This window comes from Quercus robur, chromosome 2 (genome assembly GCF_932294415.1).
Source record: "Quercus robur chromosome 2, dhQueRobu3.1, whole genome shotgun sequence".
Taxonomy (NCBI): domain Eukaryota; kingdom Viridiplantae; phylum Streptophyta; class Magnoliopsida; order Fagales; family Fagaceae; genus Quercus; species Quercus robur.
Window position 1 is genome coordinate 69,410,160 of NC_065535.1, and position 24,883 is coordinate 69,435,042.

At 36.9% G+C, this 24,883-nt stretch overlaps 1 protein-coding gene across 1 annotated transcript; it reads left to right on the forward strand.

Moving 5' to 3' along the window:
- The first annotated feature begins 20,436 nt into the window (after positions 1 to 20,436).
- On the forward strand, positions 20,437 to 20,838 carry LOC126702421 (60S ribosomal protein L18a-like). The gene has a single exon (XM_050401123.1). It carries the CDS (start codon positions 20,437 to 20,439, stop codon positions 20,836 to 20,838), a length of 402 nt encoding a protein of 133 aa, XP_050257080.1.
- Positions 20,839 to 24,883: the final 4,045 nt, after the last annotated feature.

Genomic DNA, 24,883 nt, shown 5'->3' on the forward strand with positions numbered 1-24,883 from the left:
AATTTGACTCCCTACAACCATTCTAAAAATAGGCCCACGTGACGTGATATCGAATGCCATAAAAGATTTGAGTGTATTTTCCTCATCACCAATTGCTTTTGAAATGAAATGGCATAGCTCACAATTCGACAAATGGTATCAGAGCCAATGTCATAGGTTCGAGTCATGAGAGTGTCATTAGGAAGGAGGGATTGTTCGAGGGACCACAATTTAACTCCTTACAACTACTCTAAAAATAGGCCTGCGTGGTGTGATGTCGAATGCCATAAAAGATTTGAGTGTGTCTTCCTCATTACCAATTGATTTTGAGGTGGAATGACACAGCTCACGATCTGATAAAATGGAATAAAAAGAAATGAAAATAATAATTTTAGAATATTCTTTCATTCCCTTATTTAGGAGTTTTAATGGAGGGAATGGAAAATCCATTCATTTTTTTTTAAATTTAAGTGGAAGGGAATGTAATGGGTAAAAAGGAATATTCATTCCTCTCTATTCTCTTAAAACCTTAAATTTTCATTCCCCCTGAAATTGGGAGGAATGAGAGAGAATGAAATTAGATTTAATAAATTTTTTTACTAAAACTCTCAAAATACCCCTATATATTCAACCATTTATTTTAAAATAGGGGTCTAATAATAATATTTTCATAAAATGATTCAATTTTATTCTCTCTATATTACTCCCAAACAAGATTATTTACATTCCATTGACAGAAGGCACTTTACTCGTAAGTGTTAGGGTAATATTTTCTATATAATTGGCTAATCCATTGACAGAAGGCACTTTACTTGTAAATTAGGTAGATCTAAGTTGGGTTTGGTACATATCAAGTGGTTGTATTAAATACATGAAGGTTGATCCAAGAAACAAATGAAGAAAAATTGTTTTACTGAAGGTCAAAAGATAGCTCATCAGAAATCTACTATTGAGATTTAATGGGCAGCTTAACACAAGCTAGATTTATCGAGCTTTACGAATTAAAAATTTCCAGATCTAAATTTTGGCCCATGTTGATGTATTTGTTTAAAGTTTCTTTTTTCACAACCCTAAACATAAATATGACTTATTTTAAAGGCCATCACACACGAATACAAAGACCAAGAGTTTAATTTTCTCCGTGAGAAATTATTGCGTTTGTACGCCATAGGGTTTTGTAACCAAGTGTTTTCTAATCTTCATCGTTTATGAAGTGAAGAACTTTACAGCTAACAACAATTATTCAAGTTACTGGAGTTAGTCACGTATTGAGATCCATGCAAAGGAATTAGTCACTGATTGGAGATTTGTGCATCAAAGGAGAGAAGGCTACTACAAGATTAAGTCCAATTGGGTATTAGAGCAAAGGTTCGACTGTAAATTGGTATTTTGGGATAGGCCAGGGTAGTGGTAAAATTCTCCATACTTATAATCGCTTGATTATTGATTAGTGGATTCTTGGGAGTGGTGACCTTAAATTCACTTGGTGGGGTTTTTGTCTTGCAAGAGATTTTCTCAATTTGTCAATAAATCACAGTGTTAATTTATTTTCTACTGCATATTAGTTTATTTGGTGATTTGTTGGTGCCTCTACGATCTGCATGTAATTTGACTTAATTAATCAATTTGGATAATTGAATTAATTAACTGGAGTCAAACTCTCTTAACCTAACAATAAGTAACTTAACACTAAACAAATTCTTATTAAGTTCAATTTGATATTTCCTAATAAATTTAATCAAATTAGATATTTTCTTTTGTACTAATTCTCAAAAAGGAAAAAAGAGAAAAATTCTCTAATTTAAGATTTTTTATTGAGAATATTCAATACTTATAAATTAAATAACTCTATATAAATATTTTTTTTCCATACCTTCTTATGTTTTGCACAGATTAACAACTAGTGTAGTCAAATTTGTTATATATTATTCTACCAAAAAAAAAAAATAGTTATATGTCTACTGGCATTATTATATTTTGCCGAAATTATAATGACATTTCTGATGGTCATCTTAAATTATAAAACTATAGTCAATATTTACAATGTTCATTCTACCATCAAATAGACCGGTTAATACCAATTTATATTCATTTGAATTGTTCATCTCAATTAGTTTTAAATATTTTAATTTTGACAAAAATATATGTTTGATCCATAAATTTTGGTTAGTCAATTAGGTTCCTCATTTTGATGAGGATGACTTTTGAAAAAAGAAAAAGAAAAGAAAAACTGAGTTATCTAAAAAAAAAAAAGAAGGAAGACATGAGTTATCCACGATGCTTTTCAAAGAACTTTACTTAGTACCTTCACCATTTATTAAGAACTGCAATAAAATAAAAAAATTTCGTGAAAAGCTTTGTAACTAATCTAGTTGACACCTTGAGATGTTAAAGGTTTAAATCTCCAATCTCTAATAAATAAATAACTTTTCAACTTTCACGTGCTAAAGACTAAAATGGAACTAGACTCAAAATTTGGGGACCATTTATATATTTTTCACCTTTTAATATTGATTTTTTGTTGGTGGCATGAACATGACAATTTTCTGTTGTGAAAATATTGTGAACATAGCACTTCTCTTTTTCAAAACTTATTCAATTCTTTTTTTTTTTTTCGAAAAAATCATTTCAAACAAAACAATAAAGTTTAATAAAAGTGAATATATAAGATAAGATATAACTAATAATAAGAGTTCTAGTCCATTCATATATATAAATTGAATGAAAGTTTTTAACTTTTTTGTTTTTTCTAAAGTTACCACATAAGTATTTCAAAACCCATAATTTTCCTTTTCTTCCTTGTAATATTCTTTCAATTTCACAGTCGTTTTTTAGATAACTCATAAGCAACTTAACACTAAAAAAATTCTTATTAAATCAAATTTGATATTTCCTAAATAAATTTAATCAAATTAGATATTTTATTTTGTACTAATTCTCTAGATTTTTTTTATTGAGAATATTCAATACTTATCAATTAAATAACTCTATATAAATATTTTTTTTCCATAACTTCTTATGTTTTGCACACATTAACAACTAGTGTAGTAAAATTTGTAATATATTAATCTTCCATTAAAAAAAAAAAAATTGTTATATGTCTACTAGCATTATTATATTTTGCCAAAATTATAAGGTCATTTCTGATAGTCATCTTAAATTATAAAGAGTAATGTTACAGTTACAAACTATTTTATAATATTTTTACAAACTATAGATGTGGTAAGTTCTTATTAGTTCTAATATAGGTCTACTACTAACATCACGTTTATGTTTACCAATAATTATTTGAAAATTACTAAAGTCATATCAGCAGTTTGTAAAAATGTTGTAAAATAGTTTGTATCTATAGCAGTATTTAATTATAAAACAGTAGTCAATATTTACAATGTTCATTCTACCATCAAATAGGCCGGTTAATACTAATTTATATTCATTTGAATTGTTCATCACAATTAGTTTTAAATATTTTAATTTTAACAGAAATATATGTTTGATCCATAAATTTCGGGTTAGCCAAATTAGGTTCCACATTTCGATGAAGATAACTTTTGAAAAAAGAAAAAGAAAAGGAAAGACTGAGTTATCTAAAAAAAAGGAGGCTATGAGTTATCCACTCCAACGATGCTTTTCAAAGAACTTTACAACCTTGCTTCGTACCTTCACAACATTTTTTTTTTTTTTTTTGAGAAATTACCTTCACAACTTATTAAGAACAGATAAAAAATAAATAAATAAAAAATCGCAAAAAACTTTGTAACAAAACTAGTTGACACCCTGAGATATAAGGTTTAAATCTTCAATCTCTAACTATAGAATTGTACATAAATAAATAACTTTTCAACTTTCATGTACTAAAGACTAAAATGGAACTAGGCTCAAATTTTGGGGACCATTTATATATTTTTCATCTTTTAATATTGATTTTTCGTTGGTGGCATGAAAATGGCAATTTTTTTATTTTTTTATTTTATATATATATAGAAGAAAGAACATGGCAAATTAATCTCAAGTTAAGTGGTAATTACAAAATATGTAATATATGATCCTGCCAATTTTTTTTTTTTTTTTTTTTTTAAATCCTTTATGATAATTATACCTATTAAACATTTTTAAAGGTATAGCCTATAAAAATAGGGGTTGACCCCCAAGCAAAAATTTCTAGTTCCGCCCTGAAAGTGTTCTCATAAATTAAGGTAGAGACTTTAAGATTGACCATAATTTTTTTTTTTTCCATGTTTGTCTTGGTCCTGCAAAATTCCATTCTGGACCTGAAAGTTTCCATGTTTGTCTTGGTCCTGCAAAAAAAGTGTTACGAATATAGTATATATGGACCTGAAGGTTTCCACGTGAAGATGCCAAATGTTGAATAGAAAATGCAGGTGAAGGCTATCTCAATTCTCAAAAGAAAAATAAAAAATAAAAAATTGCAGGACAAGGATTAAGCAATTGTTGGAGTAGTTATGTTACACATACGGCTGCAATTTTGTTTGAAAAGCAAACATCTTTCTGTATCATTCTTTAGTTATTTCTGTTCCTTTTCTATTAAATCTTAGTCTAAAAGTTTCTCCAAAAAAAAAAAAAAAACTTAGTCTAAAACTTTGAGTTAAAGATAAACATTATTTGAAATGGTCTAGTCATAAAGAGAATAAATATTTTAAGATTGCGTGCAGATTTTAAGATTAGAGAATACTTTGACGGTGGTGGAAATTAATTTCTTCATGGAAAAAATTTTCACAAGTCTCGGTGCATTGGATATATACTAAAATACTCAACCAAATTGTGTTATATATTCATATGTTGAACTTTCCTAAATATTGCATAGTCACCTTTCACGTGATCCTTTTTGGGCTGTGTGAAATAGAATGAAACAAAATTTAAACATGATTTTTAAAAATTTTTTTGGTATTTAATAGAATATCCTGGCTGCACCATATCAATGGTGTTAATTATGAGTAATTTTTAAGTACTCTCGGAACACGGAGAATGGTGCTTCTTCCTCTCACATTCATAGTGGAGTCCACTCATTAAATTCATGGTGGAGTTCAATATGAATGTGAGAGGAGGAAGCATCATTTTACTATATTCCAGGACTACCTAAGAATTTTCCGTTAATTATTCACATTTCCCATGTTGAAGATCATGCAGAGAACCTATGTGTGTCTCCCTTTTGACCTATGACCATGAACAATAAGCCTTCAGCATGTTCTAGAGAAGAAAAACATGGACAAATTCTCTTCTATCTCTCTGTTTTTAAATCTGTGAGTCTTGTCAAATATCCTATGTACAAAATAAGAAAGAGCTACTAAAGCTTGAATGGGTTCATTTGCTAATACAGAGGGGCTTTGTGTCCTACTGATATTGACATTGCTATAAGAGGGGAGTTTTAGATTTAGAGGCTTAATTGCCAAGATTTTGGGATAAGGAGGTTTAAATTTGTCTCGTTTAGCTACAAATTTTAGCTTTTGCTTTTTCTTTAGCTTTATTTTAAATATATAACTTTTAATATTTTAGAAATAAGCTAATTTTTTGCTTTTTGTCTCATATATTCAAATAAGCTATCAAAAATAAGTTATACCTAAACACACAATAAGATTGTGGATCCTTGTTTGGGCTATCCCTCCTCTGCCCGAATGGAGCTACAGTGCCATTCGTTCATTTTTGGCCCAAGTGGGCATTTCTTTTGTAAATTTTTGACATTGTCCCAACCGATTGGGCATTTCCTTTGTAAATTGTTGACATTGTCCCAACCGATTGGGCTAGGCCTTAATGTCTCGAGGACATGGGCTGAAAAAATAATCCCTCCATAATGTTCGATAAAAATCAATGCTTAAGTACTTTAAAGATGTAAATCAATGCTAAAGTACTTTAAAGTTGTTAAAGATGTTTGGTAAAGGATTTTCAAATAATAAAAAATATATATTTAAGGGCAAGGATTTGCTGCACATTAAGTTGCAACAACTTCTGCAAAATACACACATGTCAATGTCTTATTTGGTGGAAAATTCAATATTGACGCAGAAGTTTTTATTTAAACAAAGCCTAGACAGGTGTCTATTCGAGGCATTGACATGTGTGCATTTTTGCAGGTATTGCTTCCACTTAGTTTGTAGCAAATCATTGTCCAAATATTTATTATGTTGTTAATGTGGCAATATTCACATTCAATTACATGTCAATTTGTAGTATTTTTATAATAAAATTGATAATAACTACTATGGGAGACCAAAAAGCTTGATCCCATTTAGGCTTAAATTGAGGAACATAAGGCCCAACCATCAACTTGCTTAATTCAAGGTGGCCCAGGTAGACTGAAAAGAAGAGCTGACCGAAAAAATAATTTTTCCAAGGAAGGCGCTCAGAGAATGATAGTCTGAAGAAGTTGAGAAGTTCTTTTGAATGAACCAAGGGTACTGATTCGAGGAAGGCAACAATAACCAGCGTGAATAAGAATTTGGGGAAACTTCCTAGTGAAGCTACCATTACCTTCGCATTAAATGCACTGCACCAACTAGGCATGTCGCATTAATGACCCAATGATACCTGAACAACGCCACATAGTTCGTTACCTGCCTAACACAACCTCAAAAGGAGGGGAGGAAAATGATGAGATAAGAATCCAAGAAAAAAACTATCCACCATCTAGGTGGAAGGCTAGAATTGAAGTAATGGGACTACAAAAAAGAAGAAGATCCTTAATGTACAGGGATTGGATCTTGAGAAGAGAAAAAAGAAAAAAAAGATACAATAAAAACAGAAGTGAAATCTGGTATTTGATTAAGTGTAAAGGCTCCTCAGCCATTCCGAGGAAGAAGAAATAAGAAAAACATGTTTCATTACTAGCTTTAGTTCCACATGCTTTTTATTATCATTCTCGGGTGAGAAATTGTTGTTTCAAGGTCAACTGTTGGTTCATAAACTCATCTTTATAAATTAATTGTTGTAGACTTTAGTCCAAGCCCAGCATCTTTTTAGGCCCTTTGGATTTTAGCCAATACAACTACATTTTCAATAAACATGATCCTTTCTCCGATTTTTTTTTACTCCCATCTAATTTCTTTATTCTCCCTTCAAATTTCCAAACACTTCTTTATTTTCCTTCCATATTTACCAACATAGTGTAGAAGTTATTAAATATAATATAAATAATGCCTTTTACTTTCTCACTTCCCTCCAATTTTCCAAACATTTCTTTATTCTCCTTCCATATTTACCAACATAGTGTAGAATTTTTTTTTTTTAATTTTTAATTTTTTAACAAGAAAACAGTGTCTCTTATTACTGGACACAACAGGTGTTGTAAAAAAGAAGTGATAAATATTCGTACAAGAAAGGCTCGTGGTCCACTTATTGATCATAGATGATATCGATGTGAAAGTTTTTCAATATGGACAACACTAGAGATGACATCCTAGAGTCTAATGGAATAGAGGTGGCTTGTCAATATTCAAGTTTAGGAGTGTGCATGGGTCAGGTTGGGTCAGGTTGAGAGATTTTTTGACCCAACCTACCATGGTGGGTAAAAAAAAATTCAACCCAACCCAACCCATTACATAAATCTAACCCAACCCAACCCAACCCACATGGGTCGAGTTGGGTCTGGTTAAACCCATGGGTTTGACAAATTTATTATTATTATTATTAAATTGAGTAGAAAAAAAATATAAATATTAATTTATTAAAAAAACCTAAAGATTAGTATCAATGTAACTCCTTAAATGCAAACAACACTAAAAACTAAACAACAATAGTAATTTATTAGGATTTGTGTGAACTAATTGACTTTTATATATGATAGGAAGAACTGGTTATTTAAAAAAATATATTAATTATATAATATTATATATATATATATATATTAAATTAGTATTAGTAGAAGGAATCGAGAAAATGTTGCTCTACAGCTAGTTTTTTTTTTAATTATTAAATATATAATATATATTTAAATATATATATATATATATATATAAAAGTGCCCTATAGCTGATTTAAAAAAAAAATTATTAAATATATAATATATTTTAAATATATATTAAATATGGGTGGGTTGGGTCGGGTTTGGCGGGTTTGTAATTTTATGACCCAAACCCAACCCGACCTGCTGTAAAAAATTTTTTTGTAAACCAACCCAACCCACCAAGCCTTAAAAATCAACTGGCGGGTCGGTGGGTTTTCTGCACACCCTTATTCAAGTTAGGCTTCTACATGCAGATCCATGTAGGTGAGTTTCCAATGATGTACCATCCCTATCTCTGTTGAAAATTTGGTAAACGATTTTCAACATCCAAAAGTATTGCTTCCACACCCTTCTCTTCTACTTCTATGTAACGAGACCCATTACAAGTGACGAAGATAGGAATTTATTTTCAAAGAGAATGAATAAAAATATAACTATTAAGGTTTTTTTTGTTTGGGTTTGTTTATAGATACTGTATTCCTTTTATGTATAGTGTACAGTGGCAGAGCCACTTGATGATCGATAGTGCCTTGGTTCCTCCAATTTTTATTTTTTTTGGGAATATCTTAAATAATTTAAAATTTTTTAAATAACCATATCATTTTGGCCCCCTATACCTGATAATATACATATATATATATATATATATAAAAGAAAGTCTAAAAATAAACATAATTTTCATTTAAATAAAATATAATTCATAAATACATATGTTAGCAAATTACAATAATTAAACATTCAACATTTTTAAAATGAACACATAAATATTTTAATAATTACCTCAACAAATAAAAGGGAAACAAATTCTAATTTTCATCCTAACACATCTAGGGTTTACTTGTACATAGCATTAGAAAAATTGAAAAGTCAAAAACTTTGTTGATGTGCCGCACCATCGAGTCCCCCACACAGTGGCAAAAACATTTTGCCTCACACATTTTACTCTCTCTCTCTCACTCGCTCTCTCTGTCTCTGTTGGCAACTTGGCATTTGCCTTTTTTTTCTTTTGGCAAAAATCCAAAACTAACCCTCTAACTTTTAGCCTTTTTCATTTCAGTTTTTTAACTTTTAATTTTATCATTTCAATCATCTAACTTTCAATTGTTGTCAATTCGATATTTAGTTAACCATCTGTTAATTGTCTCTGTTAAATGAGCAAAACGACGTCATTTTGACTTTTTTTTTTTAATTTTCGTAATTAAAAGAAATTAAAAAAACTGTTATTAAATAAATAAAATAAATAAAACATTTAGGGGAACGACGTTGTTCCCCTTACCTGAAATCAAAACACAATTCCTACCTAATCAGAACACAAATCGTGTAAAGTTTCTCACATCCCTAAAGTTTCTCACATCAAATTGATAACGTCTTAAAATATATACGTGTTATATATTTATGTGGGCGTTATCTCCTTATTACTATGCTTAATTTGTATAATTAAGCCATGATTTGCATTAATCCCTATTATTTATCTTTACATAATTTCTTGAATAAGATGCTATTCATTGTGTGTAATTTTCTACTTTCAAGAAATCATGTGAGAAATATGAGTTTATAGGAATTTGTGAGAGAATGGAGGCCAAACTAGAATTAAAGTGGAGCTAAAGGACCATACTTAAATGTTTAAGGAGGTGTAGCTGGAGTGCTTGGATCATCTACCATGATTGGAAGCTTCAAATAAGGAAAGAAATCAAAGAGATAGAATCTGAAAAGGAAAAGTCTGATTTGAGCACTGATCAGTATTTTTGGCATATCTCTCTTCTAAAAAACCCAATTGACACAAAGCCAGATGGGTTGGAACCGTGACTTAAATATCTAAAACTTTGTAGTTTTGAGTTTTTCGAAATTCTCAATTTTTGAAGGCCGAAATTAATTCACAAATTATTGTTGTAAACCTGGACGGAAATTAAAATAGTAAAAATCTTATTTTCTTTGGACACTTAGACATTAGGGTTTTGAAGGGAGGCTGGTAGAACAAATTTTGGCAAAGAAAACCTTGTATTTTTCTTTCTTTAATGGCAGCCTAAACTCTTTACTAGGGCTAGGGGTTATGTTTCTTCTATACGGAATGAATATTCAATGTGATTCTTTCTAGGATTTTATCAACAACATATTTGATTGTTCAATTAGATTTCTTTTGATGTATTAGTTCTTCCATGCTTTCAATATGTTCAATCATGTTTTCTTATTGTTTAGATGAATTTTTAATAGTTTTTTATGGGATTGACGAGAATGCATCACCTTGAAGAGGTCAACCTAGTGACGAGGTCATCCCTAGCGACGAGAATCCATCACCGACGAGGGAAGGAAAGTCATTCAATGATGCCAGCAAGTAGCCTGGGCAGTTACGAAACCAGCAAAACAGACCGTTGCGGGCCTAATAAAAACCCCATAATTGGGCTGGAGGCATTACCAAAGAGAGGCATTAACACCCCAACGGCTAGCAATCAAGACCACATATATATAAAGCCCTTACATTGGCAACACAAGGTACACATACTGAGACTCTAAGAAAATACCAATTATTTCCTAGTTTTGCGAATTGCTTTGCTGTTCTAACTTTGGTATCGGAGGCGTTGTGGCAGGCACCACACCGGTGACCCCTTTAGTGGATACATTAGTGCTAATGGGGAGTTCCATTTGCCTATTTCGATTGACGAGTTTACACTTCATCAGTTTGGCGCCGTCTGTGGGAAACGACATTCTTAAATTCATATTTGAAAACGTAGTTTCCATCAACCCTCTACATTCAGATGGAATCCAACCCAGATTCAGCAACCTTGGCCCAGCAAGTCCAAGCCCTTGCAGCCACCATTGAAGAACTCACCAAACAAAACCAGGAAATGAAGCTACGACTCCAGCAAGTTCAACAGGCTCAACAGGAAGAGAACTGTTCCAAGGGTAACCTGGAAAGAGAAGGGGATAGCCACCGGAGAGGTACCCCTCAGAGGCCAACTACTCCAGACGAGCAGAACTTGGATCTCCTTCGCTAAATGAGGAAGGAAATGGACGAACTGAAGAGCGCCATTAAGGAGAAGACGGACCGGAGCGTAGATAAAATGGTAAGGGCTACGGATTCACCTTTCACCTCAACGGTACTTGAATGCCCTATACCGTCAAAGTTTCGCTTACCTCAGCTTGAGCCATTCGACAGACTAAAAGACCCTCAGGATCATCTTAATACCTTTAAGACGACTCTAGGTCTTCAACAACCACCTGACGAAATACTGTGTCGTTCCTTCCCAACCACTCTCAAAGGAGCTGCAAGAGAATGGTTTACGAAGTTGCCAACCTCGTCTATAGACAACTTCGATCAATTAAGTAGTGCCTTCTTGCGCCATTTCATAGGGGGACAACGTCCAAAGAGGCCGGTAGACTACTTACTCACCATAAGACAGGGAGAGAAGGAAACTCTGAGGTCATATGTCAAACGATTCACCCGGGAGACTCTGGAGGTGGACGAAGCCGATGACAAGGTGCAACTGACGACCTTTAAGGCGGGGCTGAGGTCCAGAGATCTCGTGGCCTCCCTCGCAAAGAACCCCCCAAAGACGATGGCAGAAATGCTCCTGAAGGCACAGAAGTACATAAATACTGAAGATGCTTTAGCCGCCATAAAGAATGCCGAGAAGCCAGGTGACAAAACCAAAAGGGAAGACGACCGTAGGGGGCAGAAGAGAGATCGACCAGATCGTCAGAACAGTGACGGGAACAGGAGGAAAGATGATAAAAATCCTCGGACGGTAAGATTTACTCCTTTGGTTATGCCTGTTGATAAAATTTTCACGCAGATCAAGGACAAGCATTATCTCAAATGGCCCAGACCATTGCACTCATCCCCCAATGTCCGTGACAAGAATAAGTACTGCCGGTTCCACAAAGATCACGGCCACAACATGGAGGATTGTAGAGACCTAAAGGAGCAAATAGAGGAGTTAATACGGAAAGGGAAGTTACAGAAATATGTGAAAAAAGGAGAATATAGCAAGTTCAGGGACGACAATAAAATCCAGCATGAATCCTTCTACCGCGATGACGACTGTCCGTCCCAGCCTCCACACAAGGTGATCGGGGAGATAAACACGATTACAGGAGGGCCGTTTTCAAGAGGATCGTTTAAATCACTCAAAAAGGCATACCAGAGACAGGTGAATAGCGTCCATGCCGTACCTCCATCCAAGTACCGACGAATACACCAGGACATGTCCTTCAGTGAAGGAGACGCCATGGGAGTGAAGTAGCCCCACAACGATCCTTTGGTCATAATGCTGAATATAGAAGGGTTCAATACCAAGAGGATCCTCATCGATAATGGAAGCTCCGCGAACATCATCTACCTCCTTGCCTTCCAGCAGCTGAAAGTAGATCCGAAAAGACTGTGCCCTTTTGACTCTCCACTCGTCAGTTTCAGTGGAGACAGGGTCTACCCCAAGGGCATAGTGACATTGACGGTGACGGCAGGGGCCTACCTAGTACAGTTGACCCGACAAGTAGACTTCCTGGTGGTAGATTGTCCTTCATCTTACAATGTCATCATTGGGAGGCCCACACTCAACAAGTGGAAGGCGGCGACGTCAACCTACTGTTTGAAGGTAAAATTCCCAACAGATAATAGCGTTGGTGAAGTGAAAGGAGATCAAGTCCTGGCAAGAGAATGCTATCAAGCCATCCTGGCTGGGAAGGAAAACCATATATGGATGATTGAAGAAAAGGAAGAAGACAGGATAGAGGCCCTGGAGACGGTGGAATTGATAGAAGGAGAAGCGAACAAGACGACCAAGATAGGAACGACGTTGAGCCCTGAGATGAGAACAAGACTCGTAAGGTTCCTTAAAGAGAATCTAGATGTTTTCGCATGGAGCCACGAGAACATGCCGGGCATATCTCTAGAAGTCATCCGGCATAAGTTGAATGTGGACCCCGAACGAAAACCCATCCAGCAACGACGAAGAACCTTCGCCCCAGAACGAGACCAGGTAGTTGCAGAGGAAGTTACCAAACTCCTGACGGCTGGATTCATCTGGGATGTGTATTATCCTGAATGACTAGCAAACATCGTCCTGGTAAAAAAAGCAAACGGGAAATGGAGGATATGTGTGGACTTCACCGACCTAAACAAGGCATGCCCAAAGGACAGCTTCCCTCTACCAAGAATAGACCAACTCGTGGACTCCACAGCCGGGCACAAGTTACTGACATTCAGGGACGCCTTCTCAGGGTACAACCAGATAAAGATGGCTGAGGAAGACCAGGAGAAGACCGCCTTCATCACAAGTCAAGGACTCTACTGTTACGAGGTAATGCCTTTTGGGTTGAAGAATGCTGGAGCTACGTATCAGAGGTTGGTGAACAAAATGTTCAGTCAACAGATTGGCAGGAACATGGAAGTGTACGTGGACGATATGCTCGTCAAGAGTAAGGAAGAGCTCACACATCTGGACGACTTGAAGGAAACATTTGCAACCCTCAAAAAACATTAGATGAGGTTGAATCCAAGTAAGTGTGTTTTTGGGGTAGCCTCGGGAAAGTTCCTGGGATTCATGGTGTCCCAGAGAGGAATAGAAGCAAACCCAGAGAAAGTGCGAGCCATCGTCAACATGACCTCACCCAAAATCGTCAAGGATGTTCAAAAACTCACAGGAAGGATAACGGCTTTAAACAGGTTCGTCTCCAGGGCTACAGACAAATGTCTGCCCTTTTTCAAGACCTTGAAGCAGGCTTTTGCCTGGACCGACAAGTGCGAAGCGGCGTTCCAGGAGCTAAAGTATTACCTGAGCAGTCCACCTCTCTTAAGCCCGTCCAAAGAAGGGGAAAACCTATACTTATACCTGGCAGTGTCAGCCTCGGCAGTAAGTGCAGCCCTGATCAGAGAAGAGGGCAAGAAGCAGCTCTCGATTTACTACGTCAGTCAAGCCTTCCAAGGAGCTGAGTCCAGGTAGCTAAGGATCGAAAAGATCGCGTTTGCACTAATAGTAGCCTTGCGCAAGCTAAGGCAATATTTCTAGGCAAATCCCATTCTTGTAATGACAGACCAACCAATCAAGAAATCAATGAACAAGCCTGAAGCAGCTGGAAGAATGGTCCAGTGGGCGATTGAACTTAGTCAATTTGACATCGAGTACCATCCCAGAACGGCGATCAAGGCGCAAGCTCTGGCGGACTTCATCGCAGAGTTCACTCTTCTAGACGAAGACAGGATTACCGATGAGGTAGATAGATGGACAATACAAACTAATGGTTCGTCAGCCCAAAGGAAGGGGGGAGTAGGGGTCGTCATAACCACCCCTGACGGAGAAGTGCTCAAATATGGGGTCCAACTAAAATTCCCAACCACCAACAACGAAGCTGAATACGAGGGGATACTGACGGGACTGAGGCTTGGAAAGGCTCTTGGTGCTAAAAACTTGTTGATCCAAAGTGATTCAAAGCTAGTGATCGGACAGATTATGGGAGAGTACGAAACAAAGGAAAAAAGGATGTAGAAATACCTCAAGCTGACAAAACATCTAACTCTGGAGTTCGATATAGTGGAGTTCGTGCAGATCCTAAGAAGTCAGAATATGGGAGCTGATGAAATATCGAAGTTAGCGTCATCAGAAGAAGGGGAGATTAGCACAGATCTGGCGATGGAGGTCTAGAAACACCCTAGTATCGAAGAAATTGCAACATTCACCATCTAGAGCACAGATAGCTGGATGACACCCACAATATCCTACCTCCAGGACGGGCGCCTCCCTCAGAACATAGAAGAAGCTAAAAAGATCAAGAAGAGGGCGGCTAGGTTCACGATCCTGAATGACGCCTTGTACAAGAGAGGCTTCTCTATGCCTTACTTAAAGTGTGTCAACGAGGAAGAGGCTAGATACATCCTGGAAGAAATCCACGGAGGAATTTGCGGCGACCACGCTGGCTCCAGATCCTTGGTGAACAAGGTAGTACGAGCAGGATATTTTTGGCCAACCATGCAAATAGATGCTGCTGAGATCGTCAAGAAGTGTGACAAATGCCAGTGATACGGGAATGTGCAACGGCTTCCAGCAGAGAGACTGACGACTATAGCTTCCCCATGGCCATTTGCACAATGGGGAATTGACATCGTCGGCCTGCTACCCCAAGGTAAAGGTCAGGTAAAGTTCCTACTTGTTGCTATTGATTATTTCACGAAATGGGTTGAAGCAGAGGCTCTAGCAATGATCATTGAGGCTCAAATTCGGAGCTTTGTGTGGAAGAATATAATCTGCAGGTTCGGGATTCCCTTGACGATCATATCAGATAATGGGAGGCAGTTCGACAGCCAAGGCTTTAGAGAATTCTATTCAAACCTTGGGATCAAGAATCAGTTCTCATCCCCAGGGCATCCTCAGGCAAACGGGTAGACGGAAGTGACGAACCGGACGCTGCTCAAGATTATCAAGACCAGGCTGGACGATGCGAAGGGTGCCTGACCAGAAGAATCACCAAATGTCCTGTGGGCTTACAGAACCACAGCCAGAACCCCGACAGGAGAAACCCCCTTCAGGCTTACCTATGGCACAGAAGCAGTAATCCCAGTCGAAGTGGGGGTAACGAGCATCAGATGAGGAACATTCAACGAAGGGATCAATGACGATGAACTACGACTCAACCTGGACTGTCTGGATGAAGTAAGAGACAACGCATCCAGCAAGATGATGACGTATCAGAAAAAGATGGCCGAGTACTACAATAAGAGGGTTAAACTCAGACGATTGGACATAGGAGACCTCATCCTACGCAAGACCACCACAGTCACTAAAGACCCTACCTAGGGAAAACTGGGTCCTACGTGGGAAGGACCCTACCGAGTCATTCATTACTCAAGACAAGGAAGTTACCACCTGGAAACCATGGACGGACAAAGGTTGCCTCAACCATGGAACATTGAGCATTTAAAAAAGTACCACCAGTAGATGTAATAGACGAATGCAGTCATTATTGAATTTAATAAAAAAAAAAATTTATTCTCTGATGTCTTTGTACAAACAGGTCTAGTCAATTATAAGGCAAACTAAAGTAACAAGATTTCGCCTTGACGGATGTAAGTTACTGACGACAACCCCAACGGGTATAAGGCAAACTAAAGTAATAAGATTCCACATTGACGGATGTAAGTTACTGACGACAACCCCAACGGGTATAAGGCAAACTAAAGTAACAAGATTTCGCCTTGACGGATGTAAGTTACTGACGACCTTCATAACGGGTACAAAGTATATAAAAGCTAAGTGATAAAATTTCGCCAAGATGGATGTAAATCATTGACAAAGCCTGAAGTGACGAGATTCCTTAAGTGGATGTAAGTCACCAAAAAATGGCCAAGTGATAAGATTCCGCTTTAATGGATATAAGTCACTAACGAAGACATAAAAGAAGCAAATGTCCCCAGAACAAGCCGGTGACGAAGACACAATCCTTAAAGCCTACGCAAATGGCAAAGTCCCGCTTGATGAACTCAGGATACTGACGAATCCGCAAGAGAAAGGATAAAGAGAAAAAGAAGAAGGACAAGAACCCTCATTAAGGATAAAGAGTGACGGCCAAATCACTGACACAGCTAAGAAATTTATGCTAAGTACAAGGTATGGACGAACTTAAACATCACAAACACATGCATGGTTATAAGCACAAGCATAGCCATAAAAACGGGTAAGTACAAAATCATAAAAAGCCCAAAAACAGCGGGCAATTATCCTTGTTCTTCCTACAGACCCATGAAACAGAGGGTCAAGAGACATTGTTCTGGAAATAGATAAAATATATATATATATATATATATATATATGTCACCAAAAAGCCCAAAACACAACGGGCATATATAACAGATAAATTTTCCTAAGTATCAGGTTCGGGCGTCAGGAGTGTCAGTAACGGGATCGTCAGCAGTAGCAGGAGCATCATCAGCAATAGGGGCATCATCAACAACAAGGGCGTCACCTTCAGGTGCCGATGACTGGGTAGTCTCGTCAGCAGCCATCTCTTGATCCACCACTTTTAGATCCAAATTCGGCAGATCAACTTCGGTAGGATGCTTGACGAGGTACCTACGTAGGAGCTCGAAACCCTTGAAGTACCAGCTGAAGAGTACTGTGGAGTACTCCTCAGTTTGCTGGAAGGCCTCGATGGACCTAGCAGCGATCGTCTTTAGCTTCTCCTTTGCTGCCTGTAGCTAGTCGTCCTTCTCCAGGTTTAGCTGACACTAGACCCTAAGGTCGGAATTAAAAGCCTTGACTTTCTCCTTCAAAGTGGCAGCCTCGTCCATCGACTCTATGATGTCATTTTTCAGCGTGGAGTTCTCCTTCTCCACAGCCTCCATCCTGGACGCCAAAGAAGCCACCTTAGCCTCTTGAGTGAGACACTCAAAAGCAAGGTGAAGGCTTTCCCCCAACACCTGACAAAGTAAACTAAGTGTGTCAGTAAAAAGAAGGGATGGGGAAATTGATGTGAAAAGAAACCAAGGAAAATGCATAAACAGTCTTACCTGCACGATCTTATGAACATGCTGACTTGCAACCACGTTGAGAGGCACTCCAGAAAATACCTTAAGGTCTTCAGCCTTCACAACGTTATGTGCCCGCTCCACGGCCACACCTTTGTTGTCCCAGACGGACGAGCCCACTCTCTCCTTCTCCTTCTCTTGGGCTGACAGTCTCGACCTCTTTGATGACGGGGTGGGGATCTCCTCAATTGAAGTGGTTGGCAAAGCCACCCGTAGACTTTCTACTCCCGAGACGATGGTAGTGGCATCTGCGGAGGGAAGGACGGACGGACCCTTCCCTGTGATGCGTACTCCCTTCTTGCCAATGTTCGCCAAGGGTTTGTCCTTCTTGGACCTCATCTTAGCGTACATATCTTTGTTGAACCTGGTCGTCATCTCTAAAAAAAAAAAAAAAAAAAATGAGAGAGAGAAACTAAGAAATCTTGAGTACACAAGTGAAGACCAATATTGACGAGGAAAACACTTACTCTTCTTCTCCTCGATGTTAATACTGCGCAAAACGTAAGGAGATGGGTCCGGGCCTAAGCAGTAGAAAGCAAGCATCCGTGGGTCAACGAGGTCGTCCCAACTCTCAATCGACTTTGCGTATTCTATTGCCTTCTCAAGACGACCCTGGTACTTGCTCTTCAGTTTGGGACGTCTTTTAACTACAAAAGAAAGTGAATAAGTGGTTAGTGACGACCAAATATGCAAAACGAAAATAAACAGACGAGGAGAAACATGGACGCACCTAAGTTTAGGGTTCCCCACCGACGAAATAACCTTGGGATATCACCCCAAGCCTCGCTAGAAGGGGTCTTAAAATCATCCCCGGACACGAAAAAGAAACATGATTTCCAGTACCTGAATGACGAGGCTAAACCCTCAATGATTCTAGTCCTCCTCATCCAGGGGACTAATTCATAATACCTATACTCTTTCGATTCCTTTAAACGGTAAAGGTGGATGAGCTCACTCACTTTGATCATATCCTCGTTGGCAGCCAGCCAAATCTCCATACAGTTGATAACTATCCTCCAGGAGTTAGGCATGAGTTGCCTGGGGGCAATGCCAAAATGACCCAAGAGCTCCATCACCAAAGGATGGACGGGTAGCCTAAGCCCAAAAGTGAAAGTAGCCTCGTAGAAGCATACTTCATCAGGAAAGAAGTGGCAGGCCCGATCCTCAGGACCAGGCCTACGAATATGGACTCGCGCAAGAAACTGGAACCTATCCTTGAACCTAGCCACGGTGTCAGCGCTTAGCCCACACTCCTTGTTAAGGGCGTAAAAAGCCCTAACCTGACGAGGGGTGGAAACGATTGTATCACCCTCAACCGGGCCGCCGCTAGACGACAACCCAGTGTCTAGTTCACTGGATCTCACCTCCGACATCCTCCTCGTCTCTCCCTCGAACCAAGCTAGTGACTGGCCTAAAATTGGAGACAGTTTCCCTAAAACCACACTCAACCCACAACCTTCAAAAAGATAGTCCCCAACCAAAGGAAAAAAGTCCCCGGAGACACCCAAAGCCGCCCCTAAGAGAGTAAAAAAGAAAGAAACTGAGGGGCAAGCTACCCAAACCTCAGAAGAACTAACCATGAAAAGAGGTACACAATTCTAAATGCCCACATATCAAACACGAAAACAACAAAAGCAAAAAACAGAGGAAAAATCAGGAATTTATAAGGGGACCATTAAGAAAAAGGATCTGAAAGAAATCAAAGGGGTAGCGTACCTTGAAAAGCGGAACAGACGAGGCCGGAAAAATTTGTCGCCGGAGCAAGGTCGAAGTTGCCGGAGCAGAATCGGAATAATCGCAGAAGCAAGCAAGAGAGACAAACACTTGGAGCAAAAAAAAAAAAAAAATCGAAGTGAAGGAAAAAGAAAGGTTTTTGAAACCAAAAATCCAAGGAAACTGAAAAGTAGCGGGAAACCCAAGGGTCATGCCATCAATACCTTCAATCAGCACGTGCCACGTGGCCACGATGCATACCGCGCCGCCATCGTGCATTAAATTCGAAATAAAACCCCAAGCGTCACAAACAACTCAGGAAAAAACCTTTCACCTTCTGTGGCCCTCATGACACGTCACTGACGACCACATAACTTGGGGGGCAACTGATGGGAGTGATGAGAATGCATCACCTTGACGAGGTCAACCTAGTGACGAGGTCATCCCTAGCGACGAGAATCCATCACAGACGAGGGAAGGAAAGTCATTCAATGATGCCAGCAAGTAGCCTGGGCAGTTACGAAACTAGCAAAACAGACCGTTGGGGGCCTAATAAAAACCCCATAATTGGGCTGGAGGCGTTACCAAAGAGAGGCATTAACACCCCAACGGCTAGCAATCAAGATCACATATATAAAAATCCCTTACATTGGCAGCACAAGGTACACATACTGAGACTCTAAGAAAATACCAATTATTTCCTAGTTTTGCGAATTGCTTTGCTGTTCTAACTTTGGCAACGGAGGTGTTGTGGTAGGCACCACACCGGTGACCCCTTTAGTGGATACATTAGTGCTGACGGGGAGTTCCATCTGCCTATTTCGACTGACGAGTTTACACTTCATCAGTTTCAAATAGAAATCAGGTTTTAAAGTGAATGGATTTTTCTGAAAATTTTTCTAACCGCATTATTAATCGAGATTATCATGCGTTTTTAAATTGTCTCAGTTCAACCGAATCATAAGTTTTTAATTGTATAAGAACAATCAATTATGAAATAGATATTTTCTTAGATCACAAAGAATTTCATATCGATATAAGGAAACACCCTGATGCCCTAGTATTTTACATTATTGATTTAAATCAGTTTTTATTATTATTCTTGTTAACAATCACCAAGCAAAAGTATTTTTCTTCTTCACCCAAATTGTTATTTAATTATATTGTCTTTGAATTTACCCTGCTCCTTGTGGTTCGACTTCGGTACTCCGAGAATTATATTACTATGATCTCCTACACTTGGGAGTGAGCAAGCACAAATTGGTACTCCTTTATGGCAGCTTCAACTGGAAAAGAAATTAAGCCAAGAAATCCCATGAAAAGAAAAGCGAACAGAGACTTCTTCATACACACTGAAAGAGAGAGAGGCTTCAGAGATCTCAGTTTGTTATTGGAAATGGTTACTTTCAGGTTCCACCAGTACCAAGTTGTGGAGCATGCTTTGCCCACTGAATCCGATGAGCACCCTAAGATTTACCGCATGAAGCTCTGGGCCACGAACGAGGTTCGCACCAAGTCCAAGTCTTGGTATTTTCTAAGGAAGCTAAAGAAGGTCAAGAAGAGCAATGGGCAAGTGCTTGCTATTAATGAGATCTTTGAGAAGAACCTAACCAAGAAAAGTGAACAGCAACAAGACTCTAGCCATTTTCCTAGTAAAAAAAAGCTTCTAGTGTAGTGTTTGTATGGATGAGACACTGAGGTGTAATGACTTGAGGTGGATATATGTATGTAGGGGTGTTCACCAAACCGCATAAACTGTAAAAATTGTACCAAAACCGCTCACAAAATAGTATAACCACACCGCACCGCAAGTAATAGTGCACCGCACCACATCGCATGGTGCAGTGCGGTTTGTAGTTTTATAATAAGAAAACAACACAAACCAAACCGCACCACACCCTCTCTATATATTAATATATTTATTTATTTTTAATATTAAATATATTATTAATAGTTTAATAACCCTAGTTTTCAAAAAAAAAAAAAGTTTAATAACCCTAACAAGTGTTGACTAGAAAAGCCAACCTAAAATAAAGAAAAACTAGCTCAATAATTTAAAACTTGGTCCAAAAAAAGGGAAAAATTAGTTTTGGACTGAGTAGGAAAAGCCCAAAATTTAAAAAATATACCGATTTCAAACCGCATCTTATATATAGTATCGCACATGTGATTGCAAAAATGAGGTACGGTGTGGTTATAATTTTGGCTAAACTCTAAACCACACCACACCGCATATGTGACTGCAAAAATAAGATGCAGTGAAGTTATAGTTTTAGGTAAACTGCATCGCAAAGTGCGGTGCTAAAAATGACTCAAAACAGCACCACACTGCACCGCGAACACCCCTATATGTATGTATAGAGGTAATGGTTGGATATCAGTTTGTAGAAGAGAAGCGGTGGTGGATGATTAGGTAGGAATTGTGTTTTGATTTCAAGTAAGGGGAATGACGTCGTTCCCCAAACTTTTTTTTTTATAACAGTTTTTTAATTTCTTTTAATTATGAAAAAAGAGAGAGCCAAAACGATGTTGTTTTACTCATTTATCGCAGACAGTTAACAGATGGTTAACAAAATACTGAATTGACAATAATTGAAAGTTAGAGGACTGAAATGAAAAAAGGCTGAAAGTTAGAGGACTGAAATGAAAAAACTGAAAGTTAGAGGGTCAATTTTCAATTTTTGCCTTTTCTTTTTAGTTCTTTCCTTTTCCTCTCTCCCACTATTGCTGTAGTTTGTTTAAAAGTAAAAGTTCTGTACTATGTGACTAAATTAGACAAGAAAGAGTGAAAGATTGAAGCTTGTGTTGTGGACCCCTCATACTGTGACTGTGTAGCGCTTTATGCCCTTAGCTGACCCCTTGTTTTTAACTCTTTCTCAGGTACTTTACATTTGCTTTGTTTTGATTTTATTTACTTTACTTTTCATTGCTTTTTTTTTTTTTTTAATATTCCTTTTAATTTTAATTAAATACACTTTTGTTTATAACACATTTTCCTTTTAATTTTAATTAAATACACTTTTGTTTATAGTACATATTTTACTTTTCATACCCACAAAAAAAAAAATTATATATAACTCCTTAAAGATAAATTCCTAACTCTACCACTGATGGTGTATAATGGTACTATAAAACAATTTAAAATAAAAACAAAATGTGTACTGCAGCAAAACTTATACTTATTAAAAACTAAAGTGTAGATTGCGCCCCTAATTAGTTTGGGATAATCTTGATTTTCCCCTTAAATTGTAAAAATTATGTTCCCCTTTTTTTAACGTCAAGGATTTGTTTGAATTGACACATATTCTGTTAATGTACTTGTTGATGAATTCATTAAGTGATACGTAAGCATGCTACTTATGCTAATTGATCCAATATTTTTTTTTTCATAAATTTCTTTGGATTAAAAAAAAAAATCTGCTTTGCAATTTGAAGCCATCCTCATCAAGGAAGCTCTCTCTCTCTCTCTCTCTCTCTCTCTCATAAATATAAAGAGAAGGCAATCAAAGGAAAACAAATAACTCTCATAAGCAATTGCAATCAAGGTTTTCAGACCCGGACTGTTCATTGAACTGTAAAAGGGAGAGGTTCAAGATTTTCGAGGTCGAACTGAGGTCGAACCGGGATGACGTCATAATTAATTTAATAATTAATTAAAGCCTAAATATAGATATTAAATTTATAAAACTATCAAAATTGACAATATATCTATATATGTGAGGGAAATTTAATAATTTTCAAGCATATATTTAATAATTAAATAAGAAAGTTAATAAAATAAAATAATTACCATGAAAACAATAAAATTTATGATTAATTTTTGAAGTAAAGTTGAATATCTTTGAAGGATTTTAATTATAATTTTTTTTATTCCTTGTAAGAGATGGATAATTTAATTAAGAATAATAAAATTGTATTAAGTTGTTGTTGTTGTTGTTGTTGTTGTTGTTTTATTTATTTATTTATTTATTTTTTTAAATTGCTAAAGGGTTGGACTGCACGGTTCTCACCGGTTCGTGCGGTCCAACCCCGGTTTTAGGGGTTCATGGAATTAACGACAAATCTGGTTCTTTATGCTTAAAAAATCGGTTTTCATCTTGGTTCCCAGTTTTCACAGTCCGACCTTTCGGTTCGGTTTGGTTCTGAAAACCTTGATTGCAATAGCAACAGTATGAGAGTGATAAATGCCTACATTTATAAAAGTGTTAAGAACAAATGATTTTTTTAACTTATTAGCGAAGCATGTCATAATTTAAATAGCGTTTGACACATTATGTTTTTAAATGTATACTTAAATAAACATTTAAGTATATATTTAAAAAACGCTATACATGACTACATAAATTAATACTACGTATATATTAAAAAAAATTGAATAGTTGTGCATTTTCATTTTTCAATAAACACATTCTATGTCAATAGACATATTTTCATTTAATAGATACCTTTACGGTCAATAGACACATTTTCATTTAATAGGCACATTTTCGGCCAATAGACATCTTTTCATTCAATAAGAATTTTTTCAGTTAATAGGCACTTTTTGGTATGTCCAATATGAAGGGTTATGACATTTTAATAGACATCTTTTGAGGCCCTTTTTAATATACACCACTGTAAGTTTTTTTTTTTAAAAACTTCTCGTCTCTCCCCGTGTGTGTGTGTTAAAAATATTTAGTATTCCTAAAAAAAAAAAAAAGACATTTTTTGGCATATCAAATTTGAAAGGTTATGACCTTTTAGTAGGCACATTTTTGTATATCAAATTTGAAGGGTTATGAAATTTCAATAGACACTTTTTGGCATATATATTACAACCTATATCTTTTATATACAACACAAACTAAACTAGAGATGCAACATTTTGTCTCTTATTCCTTCCCACAAAAAACTAATAAATAAAACAATATTGCTTCTTCTACCTAACTAATAAAACTTTGTACTATTTCTTTTAATATATATATATATATATATGTGTGTGTGTGTGTGTGTGTGGGTACCTAAGGCATGCTTGGCAACGTCCTAGGCATGCATGCAACGTCCTTGTCCGTCTTCGGCATGCTTTGCAACGTCCTCGGCATGCTTTGCAACGTCCTAAGCATGCATGCAACATCCTTGGCTGTCCTCGGCATGCTTAGCAACGTCCTAGGCATGCTTGGCAATGTCCTTGGCCGACCTCGGCATACTTTGCAACGTTCTAGGTGTCCCACATCGAATAGAAATCCCCCCACTTTCTACTTTATAAGCTTTGAAGCGAAGGAGTTGGCCAAGGACATTGCCAAGCATGCCTAGGACGTTGCTAAGCATGCCGAGGACGGCCAAGGACGTTGCATGCATGCCTAAGACATTGCCAAGCATGCCTAAGCATGCCTTAGGTACCCACAATATATATATATATATATATATATATTTTATTTTTAAAAAAAATTCATGAATTTTTACTTACCACTCCAACTCAAAAATAATGGTTTTTTTTTTCTTCCCTAAAACTCATTTAGTAGCTATTCCAGTGCATCGCATGGGTTAGCTACTAGTGGTAATATGTGATTAAAACATTTGTGTCTGTTTAAATTAAAATTTTGGCACATAATTGGCTCTTGAACATTCTTTATAATTTTCATTCATAGTGACACTTGGCAAATATCTACTAGTCTAAGAATAACAATGGTGAGAACCATAATGTAACACATGATACTATGTAATTAGTCATTTTAATGTAA